At 42.4% G+C, this 12,268-nt stretch overlaps 1 protein-coding gene across 9 annotated transcripts in view; it reads right to left on the bottom strand.

Annotated features, from left to right (window-relative positions):
- Nucleotides 1–12,268, bottom strand: part of GRIP2 (glutamate receptor interacting protein 2) — a 490,758-nt gene that overhangs the window by 3,812 nt on the left and 474,678 nt on the right. For 5 of the 9 annotated variants that reach the window (XM_038410475.2, XM_038410476.2, XM_043519665.1 and 2 more), the window contains exons 20-23: nt 11,237–11,390; nt 7,496–7,664; nt 3,101–3,340; nt 951–1,097 (exon numbers count right to left, since the gene is read on the bottom strand). In XM_038410475.2, the coding sequence (XP_038266403.1) occupies nt 951–1,097; nt 3,101–3,340; nt 7,496–7,664; nt 11,237–11,390 (710 nt within the window). The remainder of the gene's footprint in view (nt 1–950; nt 1,098–3,100; nt 3,341–7,495; nt 7,665–11,236; nt 11,391–12,268) is intronic. The other 4 variants (XM_043519666.1, XM_038410480.2, XM_038410481.2 and 1 more) reach the window with 1 other exon arrangement.

The raw sequence follows: 12,268 nt of genomic DNA, 5'->3' as shown, positions 1-12,268 counted from the left end.
GTATAGCAGCCAACTGGCTACGGACCATCACAAACTCAAATAAGGCTCCCTGTGCAGCTGCCAGTTTTTCAGTTACCTGATGTACATAATATATTTGAGCTAATTTGGGCACTGACCCCTCTCCTCACTTAAAATTAGTAAAAATAAAACATCCTTATGAGAGTTTCAAGACTTCTAACGTGGTTACAAAACCCACACTTCCAAGTGGCAATGCCTTCTCTAGCTGAGTGTGCTCTTCCTATTGCTATCAGAGTTGAGCTTGCTGCACTACAGCGATATATTTAAGTCTCCTAGAAATATCTAAAACCAATCCCCACCCATGCCCCATTACTATTCTCTCCTGGGTGGTCAAATATATCTGCGTATGTTGTTGACCGTGTTTACTGCATATTATATTTAGTTTCTGCAACAAATATTCAGTGGCTCAGGAGTTATTAGGGGAAGTGAGTCTATGAACAACACCACTTCACTTGAAGTATGTGTTTCCTAGAATTTTCTATGCATACGCAAAATGGTTATGCACTGAGCTTCAAGCATACCGTTTAAATCCACATGGAACTGCACATGCTGTCTTGCTTTGACTGATGTGCGAAACTCTGGTTTACCTGAAAAGTCCCCCTGATGCACCAGGGAAAGGATGAAAAAGACTTTCTGCCTAGCACTAGAGAAATCTAGGCTGTGCGGTTTGGATCTGGATGCCAACTTCCCCAAAATAATGGGCGATTCTGATCTGGAGCTCAGGTCCAACTCTGTTACACAGTAATCCCTTAGTGTAAAACTCTAGCTAGCTCCAGGTGCATCATAATGCTAAGGGCTGAGTAGCTAGCTGCCTACCTACTAGCTTTTATAAAGTTGGCGTCACCTTAGTGGAATCTTACAAACTTCTCTCTTCCTCTCAGTCAGTCACTCACTCATTTCCTATCCCGAGAGCTGTACTTTGCATTCCTTACCTGAAGGACTCTGTCGTAAGGTTTGAGGCCACACTGATCAGCCGGCCCATTGGGACGGATCATATTTACATAGACACCCTTCTCCAACAGGCCATCAGAGACACTGAATCCAAAGTCTTCACTCTCTGGGTCCTTGTGGAGTGTCATCTGCATGGAAAGGCATTGAACAAGAAATTCTAATGCCGTATGAGCCACAGATACATGAGAGAAGCATGGCAGGAACTCCTCAGGTAATGTATACAGTACAGTAGTGTGATTCTGCTCTGGGTCAAATGGTGGGGTTTTGCTTGGACTGGGTAGTAAACATTGGTTGTCTATTAGTATTGAGAGGAGTTTAATTTAAACTTCTGCACACACTGCCAGCTGTTTATACAGGTCACATGCTCAGATGCTTTGGCAATGGGCACATAATTCACAATCAAATCTTCTGCCCTTGCTTGCGGCAGAACAAGAACGTTTAAGTAGAGTTATAAATCACAAGTTTTTGGATAACCTACAACTTCTATATTAAGTCACAAAGAGGTGAACACTGCCGGTCAAATAATGGAATTTTTAATCAATGGGGCAACTCATTTGCTTTGAGCTATGCTAGGCATCTTGTGTGTCCACCATGCATGCCTATGGTGCTGAAAATCGGAATGAAATTAATTGACAAACATGAGTGTTTCCAAGCAGGTTGTTGAATTATTTACAGCTCTTACAGATTTTTAATCTTGGTGGTTTATCCAACAGCTTGCTTCAGAGACATCACACTGATGAGTTTTAACACCATTAAGAAAATGTAGTAAAATGATGAAACCACAATCCTCTCAAAATTGGGTCAGTGTTTACAATTTGCGATGGTGGATTGGGGTGTGACTGGGCTTCAAACTAGTACTGTTTTCAGCTTTGCACCATTTTGGTTTTGCCCTTTTACCGCCTCAATTTGATCTGCCTTTTCCTGGATGCTCTGATGTTAGGAATTGCCAGACTGTGGTGTTACCAGCACCAACAGTGAGTAGCCCCAAACTCACAACAGTGCTGGCTGGGACAAAAGAGCTCAGCCACGAGCTGCTGCCTCCCTCTAGCTTCTCAAGGACTAGAGCATCTCTACCACCAGCCATTCAGACAGCCGATATTGAGCCTGGGGTCAGATCAGAGAAGAGCTGCTGTACTGTGCTGAACCCACTTTAAGCCTCTCTCCTCCCTTCTTCCCTCCTCTCCAGCAGCAGAGGCAGCTGGTAGCTCATCCACCCCATCAGTGAAAGCCTGACAGGAGACACATCAGGACAGATCTTTTCAATGCCCTCGGCCAGTGAGAGCCAGCTCAGCACACTTGATTTGGAGTCATATTTTGGTAACACAGTTGGGAATTGTGGGGTTGTGGGCACAGCATCTCCCCACAAATTAAATCCAGAAGGTGGAGACAGTGTATTATTGCCATCACCACCATCATTAACTACCTGTGATGAATTCCATCGTATTCTCCCTTTGCCCCCAAGGACCTTGGTGTGCAGTAGCTGTGCTCTAGCTCAGTGTTAGACTTTGGCCTAGTCCACACTTAAAACAAACAGAGAGGGGTACAAGCCACAAAGTTGGCATTAGAATTCTCCCAAAGTTTGGCGATGTGGGGTAGAGATCTAGGGTCAATATGTCTGAGTCCATCTCTAGATGGGAGCAAAGACTTCTGCTGCTGTGTTCTAGCAGGAGGCCACCTTCCCATTAATCTGACACCCTGAGAACATTTACCGAAGAGATAAAGGAAGTGTTAATTTAAATTGACATTTGAAATGTTTCATTTGACCCAAATGGAATAGTTTCCATTTTGGGGGGGAGGGAGGGAATCATTTCCTCCCCTGCCACTTTCAGTTCAAAAACTAACCAATTTTTCTTTTCATTTTTCGATTTGGTGGCTGATCCAGGAAAATATAAATAAAATATTGGCTCAGCTGTAGACATGGCTGACTTGTATTATGTTGGGAACAAATCACAGAAAATTCACTTCCCAGCGGAATATTTCTCCTGCGGCCCCCTATGGCAGGGAACATGCAGTATAAGAGCAAGTTCCCTGACAGTTTCTCAGTGCAATCCCCACTGTAACCCCAACAATGTTATTTGTAACCAAGGGATCCTTGACGTAACACTAAAGTGACCTCTGTCTAAACACAGACCTTGTGCAACTCGAGAGGGGTTGGAGACATGATTTCCTGCACCTCCTCCTTAATCTTCTTCATCTCCAGATTCCTCTCCTTCTTCTTGGTGGGAGTCATGCTGCTGTCGCTCTGCCCTTCATCGCAGCAGTTGGCATTTCCTTTCCTCAGTGGGCTCAATCCGGACTCACTAACCGAGTCCACGAGCAGTTTGCTCCCTTCCAGACCCAGGCTGTGCACGCTCCCTGTCATGATGGAGGCCTGTGGATAAGGCGGTAAGTTAGTTCAACGAAAGTTTGAGCAGCAAGCGACTGATGGACCCTAGAAGAACAAAAGCAACTTAGAGAGAAGTAGGTGACACAATGTTCAGCACCAACCAGAGGGAGATGTAATTCTGACCCAAATGGTAACACTAGTAGTCACTTCCGGCTGGCTATAGGAGCCACTTACAGAAAGGGCAGGAGTCTTGGCAAATGCTCGTCGTTTCTTGGTAGAAATCTTTAGCCAGTTCCTCCCCCCGCCACCGGTGGAAAAATGGAGGGAACATTTTTGATAAAAACCACTTGTACACATTTTATGTACAAACACATACACAAAATGGAGGTACTTGTTCAAGGAACTGATAGAAAAGAATGTTGAAATGAATGCATATCCAGCTGAAATGCCCTTTACACAACCATCAACTCCCAGCAGTCTCTAGGAGGAGTTCAAGATTATCTTTTCATACATTCAGAATGGTCAACAGACAGTGGAACAAGCTTATAGTGAAACTATTACACAGCAATGACAGGTTTCAGAGTAGCAGCCGTGTTAGTCTGTATTCGCAAAAAGAAAAGGAGGACTTGTGGCACCTTAGAGACTAACAAATTTATTAGAGCATAAGCTTTCATGAGCTACAGCTCACTTCATCGGATGCATCCGATGAAGTGAGCTGTAGCTCACGAAAGCTTATGCTCTAATAAATTTGTTAGTCTCTAAGGTGCCACAAGTCCTCCTTTTCTTTTTATTATACAGCAAGGTAGACTCAAAATCCTGTATCTTGTCAATATGTCAAAATATGCAAGTTATACTGCCAACTACAGGTTGTTTAGAGAGCGGTTGGGCTTTTGAGACAGAGAGACAGTTCCTTCAAACAGTCTGGGCCTGGAGAAGTGATCTTTTTGCTTCTGAAACTGGTTTCCCTCTTAAGTGATGGGTTTTGCTTCACAGAAACTCAATGTCATTCTACTGACATCTTGGGAAGGACATTATAGGGTCTGAAACACTGATTTGCTAACACCACTGTAGTTCATAGACTAACAGCTCAGTGAGACAACATCAGGGGAATGATATTGGCATACACGTTATTGGGAAAGATGTGGACAAATTGGAGAAAGTCCAGACGAGAGCAACAAAATTGATCAAAGGTCTAGAAAACATCACCTACAAGAGAAAACTGAAAACACTGGGTTTGTTTAGTCTGGAGAACAAAAAACTGATGAGAGAACATGATAACAGCCTTCAAGTCCATAAAAGCTTGTTATAAAGAGAAAGGTGATAAATTGTTCTCCTTAACCACTAAGGACAAGGCAAGTAGTAATGGGCTTAAAATGCAGCAGGGAAGATTTAGATTATACATTAGGAAAAAATTCCTAACTGCGAAAGTAGTTAAGCACTGGAATGGATTATTTTGGGAGGCTGTGGAATCTCCACCATTGTAGGTTTTTAAGAACAGGTTAGACAGGGATGGCACAGGGATGGTCGGATAATACTTAGTCCTGCCTCAGTGCAGGGGACTGGACTGGACGACCTATCAAGATCCCTTTCAGACCTACATTTCTATGGATTGTAGGGCAACTTATGGCTTCTTCACCATGAAAACATATAGGAAATCCCTTCCTCTTTAGCACCCTTGTGCAGAAAGGGCTCAGAATGCTTCAAGCCAGCACTCTTTGAATGTAAGAGAGTGAGAGCCACTAGCACTGCAAATAGGGCTAAATACCCCAGAGATTGTGTGTCTAACTACCTTGAAGAGATGTGACCATGGACCCTGGCAAGCAGCAGGAGGCAGACATGGGGGGAGCACATGCTACATGTGTTCTAGAGATACAACAAAGACAACAAGCAATATGCTTCCCCCCATACCTACTTAGGTATAAAACTTTCAGCCAGCTGCACTCTGATTTTGCACCATCTCCCTATAATATAGCTCTGGGAATTTATGGCATTAAAAAGGATGGGAGGATAGTTTCTCGGCATGCCACCATACCTCTAGTTTGCCAGCCTGCTCTGTTCTTATGAGCAGGAAGGGAACAGAAATATACCAAAATCTGGATCTCAGAGAAGGATTCTGGTAGGTTTTGATACCATACCTGCTTCCAGAGCTGCAGTATGTTGTGAGTGCATTTGTCTGCAATGGCTAAGCAAGACAATATCTTGAGTTCCACAGCAGGTTTTCCAGCCAAGAAATTAAGATTTTATCAGGGGTGCTGGAACAATTTGTATAGTGGGATGCTGAGAGCTATTGAACTAAACTGTAAATCCTGTATATAATGGAAACCACTTCAAGCCAGGGTATGCAGCAGCTCCCCACAGCACCCCTAGTTCCAGCATCTATGGATTTTATGTCAAGAAGTGGCAGCCTTCATTTAGGAAAATTGATCAAGTCTTTTAAAAAAAGTTAATATGAAATTAGGTAGCATTTAGGACCAGTCACCCTTCATAGCATCCCTTTAAAGATCCCTCTGTGTAGAAAAGTCTCTATTTGGCAATGTTTTTCATTAAAGGGATTATACTGATCAAAGCTAAAGGAATGAGTCAATAATTCAGTGTGTGAAGCCGCCACTGGTTCCAGGACACACAATCTATTTAAATTAGTAATGAACATTTTAATTCCAAGGTTCAAGCTCAGAAGTTCACTTAAATGTCAACAGGCACAAGAAAAAAAAAAAAAGGTAGGGAGCAGATAGCAAAACTCAGCAGTGGCAAGTCAATGACCAACCACTGGTGTGCATAGTGAAAGAGTCATCTGATTAAGCATGTAAATAAATCCTTCCCTCCAATGGAGGATTTAATTCACCTGTGCTAGTGTCAGATAGCTGGAGAGATCAGATCAGTCTGCTTTGGCTTGGAACAAAGGAGGAGAATAATTAAATAGATTCTTGTAGTTGTGTGAAATATACCTGCAATATCCGCATTTTCCTGAAGAGGGTGGTGAATGGAAACCTTATGTTTTTTAAATTCCCTATCACTTTCATTGTCTTGTGTGAACTGCAAAACTCAAATACCCAAACTTCACCGGAGAAAATGGGAATCTTTCAAAGCCCATTGAATTCCATGGATCTTAAGTCTAGAGAGTCACTTTACAATGTGCTCTAAGTAGGGAGCAGTGCATTGTTGGACTGCCCCAAGAGCAGCCTGGGATGCAAAGTCACAAAGTTTCTCCTGGTCTCCGTGTTGCTCCAGACCTATACCCAGTATAGCATACGTTACCTTGTGTGCCAATGCGGTTTTGCTGGCCAAGCATCTTTTGGGGGGGACAAAGTGGAGCCAAGGATCCATGCAGTCCTCACCTGCCTGCACAGATCCGGGGGGAGTAGCAGCTGCACAGAACCTGCTTCCATTCCTGTACTGCAAAATGTGATACAGGCAGCTCACCTTACACTCCTCACTCCTTTGCATCACTGCAAAAGCCAGCCAGGTGATGACTGATGCCTAGATTAGAAGATGGATATTCAGCCAATCCTGCTAGTGCACGGTTGTTCCTTACAGAACTTACTAGTGATTTTTAAAGTGGTTTCTGAAGAGGGATTTCCTGCTTTACTTTCTTCACAAGGTTTTAAATTCCAACCTGCCCATCCCACAGCCAGAGACAATAAAAGGACTTCCAAAGTGTTGTGGGTAAAGACAAGAGAGTAGCCCATGAAGAAAGAAAACACTATGCCTACAGGAAGCTGCCGCCTTCTTATAAATTTTCCCGTGGGGTGTGTGGGGGTTGGATGAAAACCAACCATTTATCCATCTTACTGAACCAGCAGTGGGTGTAAACACATCTGAATGCAAGGTATGTGCTGGACTCTCAGACATCTAAAGTAACTCGACTGTTCAGTACCCACGTTTTTTGGACCCATTTTGGCCAATCTGCAGAGCTTGTCAATCAGAAATACTTCTTCAATGGAGTATTTGCCATTTGATAGGAAGATTTAGATATTTTATGACTATTGTTTGGTGAGCTATGAAGCTGGTCAAAACAAGAAAAACTTTTTGTGAATACTTTGACAGTTGATGGGAAAAAAACCGAACAGACTATTAACAGATGAATAGAGTGATCTGAAAGTACAGATATTCCAAGGGATCAAACTCAGATAGAATCCTTGTCCCCACCTCCTCCCCCCCATAGATATTGTCAACATTTAGCATACAAGGGGAATCACTTACTACAAGTGGTGAGAATGGACTGGTTAGAACAATTCCAAGTTGATTTACCTCGATCTCCCTCAAAAGTTCAGACTGGCCGCATGTTTCCAAGTCCTCCAAAGCTTCTCCAAAAACACGCCAAAAACTATCCTCGTGAGCGGTCTCAAGGCCATTTTGGCGGTTGGGATATCTGTTGTAACGTAGGAACCAAAAATTGTCAGCACTCTTCTGCAGCGGGAAGAAAGCCGCAAGGCTAGAGCAAGTGGCTCACCAGTAAAAGCAGAGACTTGAAGAGTCTTCATATACAAAAGCAAACAATATGAACTTTTCAGGCAAGAGAGTTCAAATACAAAACCTCCATGCACTTACTAACAGGGCAAAAGTCCTTCAAAGGAAGAATTAAGTTGGTGTAGTAATGTCAAGTTCAAAAGGGTAAATAAAAAGTGCCTGTAGGAAGACTGTAGGTTTAGGAAGACTTTTTGGTGAAACAGAAGTGAAAGAAAAAAGGATGCATTATGGGTAAACCAGGAGCCTCAGAGACTGTTAGTACAAAGGCTGATGGGACAGAGTTCAGATCTGAGACACAGAACACCTGAGAAGAGAGAGAAAAACACAGAGGGTAACAGACATGGTGAGAAAATGATAAATACATAGGTCTCTGTGAGAGTAAATAATGTTGAGAGATGTATATAAAATGATTTGCCCTAGCCTAGACAAGTCAATAACACTGCAATTAACAACACAGGGAACTTTAGAGTACAACTCATATGACCCAGCATTTGCTTTAACTTAAGATGTATTTATCATATGGACAGCAGTGAGGGGAACTGGACAATATAGTCAAATAGATCTTCTCTCTTATGTCTATGAAACAGTGGCTGCACTTAAAATATTTCTACCATTTAAATGTTTTCACCAGATGTACCAGTATTCCCTGTTACACGTGGAAGAAATCTCTCTCAAACTGGTAGAAATATTTGCAGTGCAATACTGGGTAGATACTGATTTTCCCATCACTGCAGCATCTGTATCTCTATTAGTGAGCCACTAGACATGATGCAGGAGTACAGTATTTAGACCTCTAAAGCAAATGATAATTGAATGCACTGAAGTGGCTTGAGAGATTCATGGCAAGGGAATTATTAGCATTGTTTTGTGGATTGTGGGAGTGCCTAAAATATGCCAGGCACTGTGTAAAACAGCTCCTGAGACAAGGAACTCTCGATCTAATATTTTAAGGTCTCCAAGGAAGTCCTCTCTATATGCCATACTGAGAAACAGCAACGCATTATAAACCCAGCAGTTAGAGTCGGATAGTTCTACTGTATCTAACCTCAGCAATGCTGACTTCTACCACTATTATTAGTAACTGCATCTAAGATTCTCTCTCTGTGGTATCTGGTGACAATTTACATAGCTAAAATTGAGTCATTAACTTTTCAAATAAGAGAAGCTTCTCCATCAGTCAATGTTATTTAACAAAGATCAAATATTCTATTATTTGAACACAAGTCAAAAAGCAGTTGATTTTTTTCATCGAATTAACTGAAGACTCCCCATTTCAAAAGCCCCATTTCCAGATCCATACTAATTTAGGCCCAGATTGTGCAAGGTTTTAAGCACATGCTTAACTTCATGCACTGGCTTCAATGGGACTATTCACACTGCATAAGTTTGAGCATACAAGTCAGTCAGTCTTTGCAGGATCAGGGCCTTAGTTGATTGTACTAGAGAGGCCAAAAGTTACCCAGTGACCCATTTTATAAAAACAAACAAAAACCCCTTTAGACTAGGACTGAAACCTGCTATTATAATGCCAAAGACTAACTTTGCTTCCCTTCCCTTCCCCATTCTCTTTCTTTGCTGTAAAGTTTCCAGTGAGACAGACACTCCCTCCAGTTGGAGTCCCTCACGTCTTGAATCAGTAAGTCAAATCTATTATTATAAAAATGCATTCAGGACTCCAGATTGGGAATCTTGCATCACTGGCACCAATGCCTTTTCTGGGTTGGAAACAGCTGGGGTTAGATAGGTTGTTTTCTCCCTAAGAATTGGCCCCCTGACTTGTGCGTGTTGGTTTTCCAGAGCCGAGTCAGAATGGGTTGGGCTTCAAGAACCATTACAAAAGCTCAAATATGGTAGCTACAACTGTCAAGCAGCCACCCTTTCTTTCCAGCTTTAATATTTTAAATAGGTGGAAATGTCCATGAAATGATCTCATTTTTTTGTTTTGACAAACAAAAATTTTTTTAAAAAACCAACCAACCAAAAAAAACCAAACCCACCACACCACACAACACACACAACTATGTGGCATCTGGGGAATGTCAAGGGCAGGATTAGTCAATGAAGTAGGAATTCCTTTCACTGCGCATAACTCAGTGAGGGGTCAGCTCCTCTTCCCCCCTCAGGGAAGCCCTGTGTAGAGCTGCCTAGCAATATCAGGGGTAGGAGTGGGGAAAAAGCAGGCATGAATCTCAACAACAGAAGTTCCAGTAGCTTTGTTCCCTTGCATACCCACAGTGTTTATTTACAGGCATTTTTGCAGCACCTGCAGTAGCCTGAGCCATGGGCTTGATTCTGCTACTCTTGGTCACCTTGACTTCTTCAGCCGGAGTAACTGGTGGAAAAAGGTACAATTCAAGGTGAGCCAGAGTGGGAGCAACAGGTCACGGCTTTAGGAGATAGTGCTATCAAGTTATTCTTTCATTGTAAAGTACAGTGAAGCCAGAAGTAAGGACTGCCTCTAACAGGTAATCCACTGTTTTAGGCAACCATGAACATAATTTAAGGGGGTTTGCGATACAATTTTTTTTTTTATAACAACTGAAGACCTGCCTGCTTTAAGAGAGTTTCTGCTGCTCTTTGAAGACATTTCAGAGTAGCAGCCGTGTTAGTCTGTATTCGCAAAAAGAAAAGGAGTACTTTTGGCACCTTAGCGACTAACAAATTTATTAGAGCATAAGCTTTCGTGAGCTACAGCTCACTTCATCGGATGCATGCATTTCGATGCATCCGATGAAGTGAGCTGTAGCTCATGAAAGCTTATGCTCTAATAAATTTGTTAGTCTCTAAGGTGCCACAAGTACTCCTTTTCTTTCTTTGAAGACAGTTTCACTGTATAATGTCCCTGGGAAATTGCAGTGTTAATAAAAAAAAGTGTCCTGCCAATGTAGTCTGAAGTAAAGACTTCATGGTGCATGATCTTTATCAAAGCCTGTTGGTTAAGTTACCAATACACTACAGGTCTATTTTTTTTTTTAAAAGATTATCTAACTGAAATTTGAGATTTGGTAGCAAACTGCAGTACTGCGTGCACCTGATATCCCCCAGGTGCATCCTCCCCTAACACACACATATCCCCAACAGTGCATAGACAGATTTAAACTGAGGTGATTTGTCAAAGACAAGATGGTTGAATACTGTAGACTGTCACCATGGTACCCATGGCAAGACAGGTCATCAACACCCCGCAGTGTATGTGTTCAATATTGTAGATAATAACTGAATTCTCAGCAATGAGAACACAACTTAAGAGTTTATTTGAACTGGGCAACTATTAGATTGTCGTTGGGAAGTTATTAATAGGAACTATCCTGTCCGCTCTCCATCTCTGACTCAACTGCTTCACCACACACATGCATGCACAAATACACCCCACACATTGCAAATACAATATGATGGACAACACAGTCAGTATGGACATGCACATACACACACGCCTACCCAGTCTCCTCCCTGCTCCTTCCAGCCCCTTTATACCTGGTGGGTTTGTCCCAGTCATCTTCACTGAAGCTTCCATCCATATAGGGATAGTTCTTCCTGGGATCCCCAGGAGGAGTGCTGTTCTTTTGCCTACTAGGTCTCCATTCATGTGGATGTAGGGCAATGCCAACAGCCTGAGGTATGTATGTACCTAGGGAAGGCGGGCAGAGAGGAAGAGAGGGGAAAAAAATTTACACCTGGTTAGACAGTCAGAATGAAACATTAGATCCCAGAGAAGGATGGTCATGTGCTAAAGGCACTGAATTTGTTCTTAAAAAGATTTGAGTTCCATTCCAGGCTCTGCCACAGACTTCCTACATGATCTTGGGGAAGTCACTTAATCTCTCAGTGCTTGGTTTCTCCCATCTGTAAAATGGGAATTAATAATACTTCTTTCCTCCCACCTGTATCTATCTATCTATACTGTAGGCTCTTTGGGGCAGTGACCATCTCTTACTAGGTGTCATCTTAACTGGGACCTCTACGTGCTACCGTTATACAAATAAACAGTGAGATCAAAATAAAATCTGACAAAATATTTCATGTTCCTCTGCTATTTCCATCTTCCCCACCTCAGCATGCAGGAGTAACTGTGCCCATTAGTAACAGGAGAGCTGAAGGAAGATATCTATACTGTGATACTATTACAAAGAGCAAAAAGTTACCCTTAAGTGCTGAAGTAGCTCCCATAACTGCATTGCCATTGGGTCAGAACTTTTAATGAGAACCCACTTGCTGGGTAATGCAGAAGGCAGAATGAACTGGACTTTTGCCAGTTGACATTTTGTACTTGGCAGAGATTATTCTTAATGGCAGTGAATTTGATGCAGGAATTATTGCTTGTACATTTCCAAAGCTTCTTAAGGAATTTGGACACTCAATTCCCATTACTTTTAAGGGATTTGGATGCCAGGTCCTATTTGAGAGCTCTGAAAATCCCATTGTAGATTAACTGTTCCAGAGTCCTAATGCACACTCTCCCAGTTCACATTAGTGTCCCAGACCGACTCTCAAGCTTCCAACTCCCCT

This window comes from Dermochelys coriacea, chromosome 7 (assembly GCF_009764565.3).
Source record: "Dermochelys coriacea isolate rDerCor1 chromosome 7, rDerCor1.pri.v4, whole genome shotgun sequence".
In the NCBI taxonomy this organism is placed as follows: Eukaryota; Metazoa; Chordata; order Testudines; family Dermochelyidae; genus Dermochelys; species Dermochelys coriacea.
Note: the sequence above shows the minus strand (reverse complement) of the source record. Positions and strands in the feature narration are given on the sequence as shown.